The following is a 6722-nucleotide window of genomic DNA, read 5'->3' on the forward strand; positions in this document are numbered from 1 at the left end:
CTACAACACAAGACCGGGGAGGAAACCAGGACACAAGGACAAGGAGACAAGACACAACCAAAACACCAAATAAAGAGGAACAAAAAAAAAGCAAAATACCTAAACCATAACAGTTATGGTTACATGATTAAATAGGTGGGGGTTTATTAAACATTTCACACCATGTAACCATTCTAATCAAGATATTGCAATTAGTTCCAATAACCATGGAACCAAAAATGCAAAACATTGTAAATTATTGGAGTCTATGGTCTGGTTTCTAAGTTTTGGGACTATCTTGTTCCTTAAGGATTAAAAGAAAACTTTTGGGATATTTTTTTGAATAGCAGAGATGTAGAGTCAAACAGGTGAATTTAATTCCAGGTTAAAAGATGAATTCAGCACACACACAGTACGCTCAACCATGTCTGAGCGGGGCAGTATGTTCAGTCTATCCCTTTCCTTTCAAGATGCTATTCTAAAATGTAAGGGAACCAAGTGACAATGTCAGCTTTCCATTCCACTAAAGCTTTATGTGAGAGACGATAAGCTGACAAAATCAAATGCTCCTTGTAACATGTCAAATAGTTTACTGACAGACAGGACAAAAGAAAAACTATTGTGTCAAGTTTATCTTACATCTAACTTTTCTCTCACTTTCTTTCGAAGTATCCTTGCTCTCACAGTTTTGTCTTAGTCTTTCACTTGCTCTCTTTGTCCGTCTATCAATCTGTCTCACCGTCTCTGTGCCTATTGCTTTTTCTCCGAAAATTAAAGTGAAAATCTACTGCTCTATAGGGAGCTTTAATGCTCAGTGGGTTCTGCACTCCATGCAAGCATATATATGTGTATGTGTGTGCGTGTGTGTGTGCTTGTGCGTGTGTGTGTGTGTGTGTGTGTGTGTGTGTGTGTGTGTGTGTGTGTGGTGTGTGTGTGTGTGGTCAGCCTGAGTTGATGTGCTTCAGTGCAGGGTGAAATTGGGCTTCTGGGTCCCTCTCTGACCGCTGAGCTGATCAGCTTCCTGTGTGGTGTGTAAGTGTGGTTGTGTGTGTGGGTGTGTGGTGAGGTTTCTCTCTCTCTCTCTCTCTCTTTCTGAGACTTTCTTTACCCTCCCTCATTTCCTCTCACACATTTAACCACCCACCCACTCACCCACTCACTCAACCACCCACCCACTCACTCACAGGGGACTTTAACTAGCACCAATTGCACAAGTTGTTTGAATTGTGCATGAACAACACTGTTTTTGCTTTTTGCTCTCACTCTTAAAAACACGTTGTCCATGTCTGAAATGAATGACACACACATGCACACACAGACGTAAACACATGTGCGTCCTCCTTGGCCCTCCACAGTATAATGAACACATAAGATTGGATTCTACCCAACAAATAATGAAAAGGTTGAAAGGGCTTGATTCTTAATGATAGCTATTTGAGAAGAACTTGATTCATTTTAGGACAAAAGGCATGATTTAATTATGTGCATTATTGAACGCTTTAGGGCCTCTGTTATTTAACTATGTCTTTTTTGCAAACAGCAAGGCTCAATCCAACTCTGGGCTTCAATCAACCTTTTAGATAGAATTAAAACAAAAAAAACAAAAACAAATATTTAGCTGGTTTTTAACCCTAGGCATTTTCTGATTTATTTTTTTCATTTTGTTCTATTTCATTTGATTAAAAAACAAATAAACATGTCCATTCAATGATTACAGTGGGTGAAAGCCTAGAACGGAACAGTCTTGAAAGGAAGCTATCCACATAACCATTAAGACCACGTTTCTGTTTTTAAAGTATTTCTAACTTTCATGAAATGTGTTCCCCCAGGGTCTTATGCCTTCACATAAATCAACAGCACATTAATTCAATTTCATATTTTTGTCTTGACACATAAATAAGAGTTTGTTCTCTTTTCTCCGCTCTATTTGATGGCAGCTTGATGACTCACATACACAAAAAGGGGCAATAATTGCACACATATTGCCACCCTGGGGGACATATTAGTAAAGTAAGGAAAATGTGAAGCGTTAAGAAAAAAAAAATGACACCGTGTTGACCATACTGTCAGTTGAAAGGTGTGGTTTGAGATAAACACATGTAGCTTTTTCCTAAATTATTAATGTTCCAGGTAAAAAAAATAAAATAAATCACAGGCACAAGCTGAAACAATGTCAAATCAGCAAGCCTGGATGTCAAACTACAACACTGGGAGCGCTTTGAAAGACAGAAATGGAGCGCCAGAGCAGCTTTTAAGTGCATAACTAGTTTGGGACTTTGACTTTTGAAATATTTTGAAATGAAAACCCTGAGAGGATATGATAATTTTTCAGAAGATGCATGTGCAGAATTTCTAAACACATGCGTATAACACATCAGTACTTTTGAATGCATGATGGTCATAGGTCTCTCACTGTATGTGCCAAACTGTTGTTTTTTTTGTCTCTGTATGTCAAGGTTTTGTGTTACATGTTCAACAATTAAACGTACCTACAGTACAGGATAGGAATAAGAAATTCCCTTTGGCTCATATTAAGATTGTTCATGAGTCACTGCATCCAAATGAGCCTCCAAAAGTCTTTTACACTGATGCCCTGTGTTGTGCTGATTATAGAGCTGTCTTTTTGATTGGGGGCAAAGTTGCCCAATAATGCAGTTGGCAATCAATTGACTGTTTTCTTACTGGACATCCCGCTCCGCTTCAAGTAAAAGAAATGACTGAACCTAATTTCATGATGTCTTGCTCATTGATGGTCTGGATTAAGACTGAGTTCATTTTCTTTTTCTGATCCTTTCTCCAATTAATCCCACTGCAAGAGGAAATAATGCCAAGGACCAGGCCGACAGTATTTGGCTAGCACTGACATTATTGGCAGATACTTTTTTTTGGAGATAAGTGAGCAACCTTTCTCATTCTTTGACATTCCCACTCAACCTTTTAGTCTTACATTTAAAGTGAATGATCATGTTGACATTGTAGAAAAGTACATTTAAAATAAAATTGAGACATACATAAGAGTATATGTTTTTAAATGAGTGGTTTGCTTATTTTTTTATGGAACATCATGCAACCATACCCTACTTCTACCACATTTCCTACATTCTATGTTATAGCTGCTAAGTACACACATGATATTTACATTTTTGTGTGGCTTACATCTTACAGTACTTTAATTATGACACGTAAGCTTGTTTTGAGTATAAAACCTGTATCCTGATTAAAGTAAAGAAATAAAAAGACAAACCACCAAAACAACTCACCTCTAGCTGGTGAGACTTGGGGTTTTTAGGGTCACATAGTGAAGTGTTAATTCTGTGGTTGTGCTTGACACAGCGCTGAGTTGTGTTCTGGGGCATGGGGAACGTCTGGCGCACCAACGTCAGCCGACCGATCGACTTCATGACTAACTCCTGCAAGTCGTAGTCTGAGATTTCCTGAGAGGGGGGGAAAGAGGAGAAAGATGGTGGCAGGGATAGGTGGAGGAAGAATAAGGGTTCAGGAAAGGAGAGAGTGGGGAACAAATAACAGAGAGAGGAGAAAATCAGCAACTCCATCACTTCCTGTCTTGTTGTAGATGACAGCCGACATTTTTGACAAGGAAAATACAAGAAACATTAAACAAAATAAAAACTTGGTGGGCTACCACGTCATAAAAGTTCCTGTAAAACGTAGCGTTTCTTATGTTATACATGCTCTACTTTTCCCATTAATCATCACACTGAGCAGTGAAAAACACATTGTCTACACCATCTGCAAAAATAGTTTTCAATACCAAAGGTACAGGTCGGCAGATGGAAGGAAGGAGGGAGGGATGAGAGTGAAAAACATGTTTGTGTGTGTCTGAGTGTTTGTCTTGTGCATACATGTGTGTTTGCACACTGCATGTCCTTGCAAAACCTTGGGGGAAGAATCATTGCTAATTTTAGCCCTAGGACGCAATCTCTCTTCCTCTCTCAATCCTTGGATCTCCATCCATCCTCCGCGAGCACACAGGGTCATGTGGTGATGAGATGAGAACTGACGTTTATCATCCCTGGTGGCGGTAACACTGCCACCAACCGAGACGGCCTTTGCTGTCTTTGCATATGTGTGCAGTGATTATCAATGTTTGTGTGTGCACAACTGAGTGTTTGTGTGAATATGTTTTTAGGAGATTTTTTTTTAGCCTTCTGATCACGCAGTTCCGTTTCATTTGCACATGGCAGACCGCTCAACCGGATGGATGGGACGCTGCATGCAGACCACCCACATAAATAAATAAGCCATCACACACACTTAATAGCTGTGAGGAGTAATATTATAGGTACCACTGGTTCATTGACTAATCGCAATGGTTTTTATTTGAATGTAATTAACGTTCATTGAGGCTAGTGAGTCCTAATGGAATGTAATCAACGGTGATTAGAGGAAGTTTAATACACGCTTCTTTGGTAAAGCTGTATTCATCTTATTAGGCTGATATATGCGCTTGCTCTATATGCACAAATATGCGTTTGCTTCTGAAATTAAATTGATGCTGTGCTTTGAATATTTAAAATAAAATGTGTCTGATTTGAGACTCAAAGGTGCACATTCACGGTTATTTCCAAGATACACTTTTTTTCCCTCTGCTGTCAAATTCAATTATGTTTTCTTGAAATATTGTAACTGGGTGGGCTGGATCTAAAATTAATTCTAATAATAAATAAATAAAAACGGGCAAAAAAAATAAAGGGGTGTTTATGCCTTGAAGAAGAACTGAAATAATTTGACAGGTTTAACCTTGTATGAATGCCCTGTGCTCGGAAGTATCCGCTTTCTAAATAGTACAAGTAAGGAGTCTATTTGCTGGCTTTTGGGGGTAAAACATGGCAAAAATACCAAACAGTTGCTTAAAAACCCTGAAGGGCACTGAATTACAAAGCCAACAGAAGAAAATGCAGGACAGAGAGAAAATGCTGAAAACTGCTAAAAGGGCAGATCTGTGGGCCAAAAGAGAATTAAGATTCACAGCAGACAGTCAAGGGCATGCAAAGAAACATCGGCAGGCAAGAATTACCCAGAGTGCCCCTCTCAAAAGATCAAACTAAAACTCAACGCACCCATGCACAGAATCTCTACATTAGAGATCTTCTCAGTAACTTAGACAACACAGAGTAGACAGACTTCTGAGTGGACTAACTTCCCTCTCTGTCCTTGCCTGTGTCTCTTAGTAACACAGATGCACGCACACGCACACACACACACACACACACAGACAGACACATCAAAACTTAAAAGGAAAAGACCATTTTGAGATTTGTCCTCTCAACAGGTGTTTGTCCATCTATTTTTCCTTTTCCGTTCTGTTTGCCTCTTCGTCTCTGTCTCTCTGAGGACAAACTTAACCGACTCCACCCAGTGTGACTTTCAGTGGGGGCATGCTCTAAAAGCTGTTAGTCTTCTAACAGACTAGATTAATGTGACAAGTGTATATACACACACACACACACACACTCATTTCAAATCACACATACTCATCACAGTGGTCCTGGGAGAAAGAAGGTAGCCTACTGGTGTAGAGTTGACATTCACCTTATTTTATCAAACTGCTCTTTTTCATGTTTAATTTCGACCATAACTTCCTGCAGGCCCCTTACTGTCAATCAGTCATGGGCTTACACAGTCTGAACATTAAAATTAAGATCAAACGACATAGCATGTAAACTCCATGGTTTAGTTTTGTTATGAATAGTCTGGTTTATAATAAGTAAACCTAAACCAAATCAATGTATTTGACCTTTAAAACAAGCATTATGGCTGATTGACGTATTACAGTAACGGCTTGAGAAAATCTACCATCACATTCACTATCGACCAGTCAATATCCGCCTAGTTTTCAATGACATATTCAATCATTCAGCACAAAGGTAGCAGTAATGGTAATCCATTATCATTATACAAAAGTCGCCCTTTAAGCTCAACATTCAGATACAAAATCATTCAGTCCTGAGGATGGTTTAGTGGCCTCCAAATCTGTGCACCAAGTCCAACCACCTGTAACCAGAAGCTTTGAGTAAGCTGTAACCCCCAAAACGCCCTGCAGCTCATAAATGGAGTGAATCATGAGTTGTTTACTACATAAACTTGACGTTTTGGTCTGTCTGCAGGCATCTTCATCAACCTCAACCCATCACCTCTCGCCTCTTCCCTCTATTCCCCCGTGGACACTAACTCCTCATCTTTAGTGTTTTCAGAAGAATCGAAAGCAAAAACACATCCCTCCTTAACAATTCTACTTGGAATTTCTTCCCCAACCCCTATACTTTGTCCTCCTTCCTTTCTCCCCTAAAGCTCTCCTTCCTTCCTTCTCTCTTGATATCTGTAGATGAGGGGAAAAAGCCAGTTGTATTTCTTCTTCAAACCTACCTTCCTGCTGTCCCTACTCCTCCTCTCACCCTTGCAGCTCCTCCCTGTTCTCCCTTTTCTTTTAGAACAGCAAATACCTCTGTTTTGCTCGTATTCAGAGTTTCAAAGTTGTTAAAAACAAAACAAAAAATAACTCTGGAGAAAGCATCTTGTTTCAGCCCCCAAATGTCTCCTCTACATTTCACTCTTCCTTGCCATCCTCTCATTTCTGGGCTTTTCTCCCCAAGGGTTTAGTCAATGTTTTTAAAAACAAAAAAATACATTACATGTCTTTTAGCTGACGCTTTTATTCAAAGTGACTTGACGTGCGACCTCTGGTGTGTATGCAATGTGTATATATATATATATATATATAT

At 39.4% G+C, this 6722-nt stretch overlaps 1 protein-coding gene across 4 annotated transcripts in view; it reads right to left on the minus strand.

Moving 5' to 3' along the window:
- grid2 (glutamate receptor, ionotropic, delta 2) overlaps positions 1–6722 on the minus strand; it is a 503599-nt gene that overhangs the window by 170030 nt on the left and 326847 nt on the right. For all 4 annotated transcript variants that reach the window (XR_004331939.1, XM_032515604.1, XM_032515605.1 and 1 more), the window contains exon 6: positions 3240–3413. Coding sequence is in view for 3 of the 4 variants with exons in the window: in XM_032515604.1 (XP_032371495.1) it covers positions 3240–3413 (174 nt within the window). In the remaining variant the exon portion in view is untranslated. The remainder of the gene's footprint in view (positions 1–3239; positions 3414–6722) is intronic.

The sequence above is a fragment of the Etheostoma spectabile genome, chromosome 5, assembly GCF_008692095.1.
Source record: "Etheostoma spectabile isolate EspeVRDwgs_2016 chromosome 5, UIUC_Espe_1.0, whole genome shotgun sequence".
Taxonomy (NCBI): domain Eukaryota; kingdom Metazoa; phylum Chordata; class Actinopteri; order Perciformes; family Percidae; genus Etheostoma; species Etheostoma spectabile.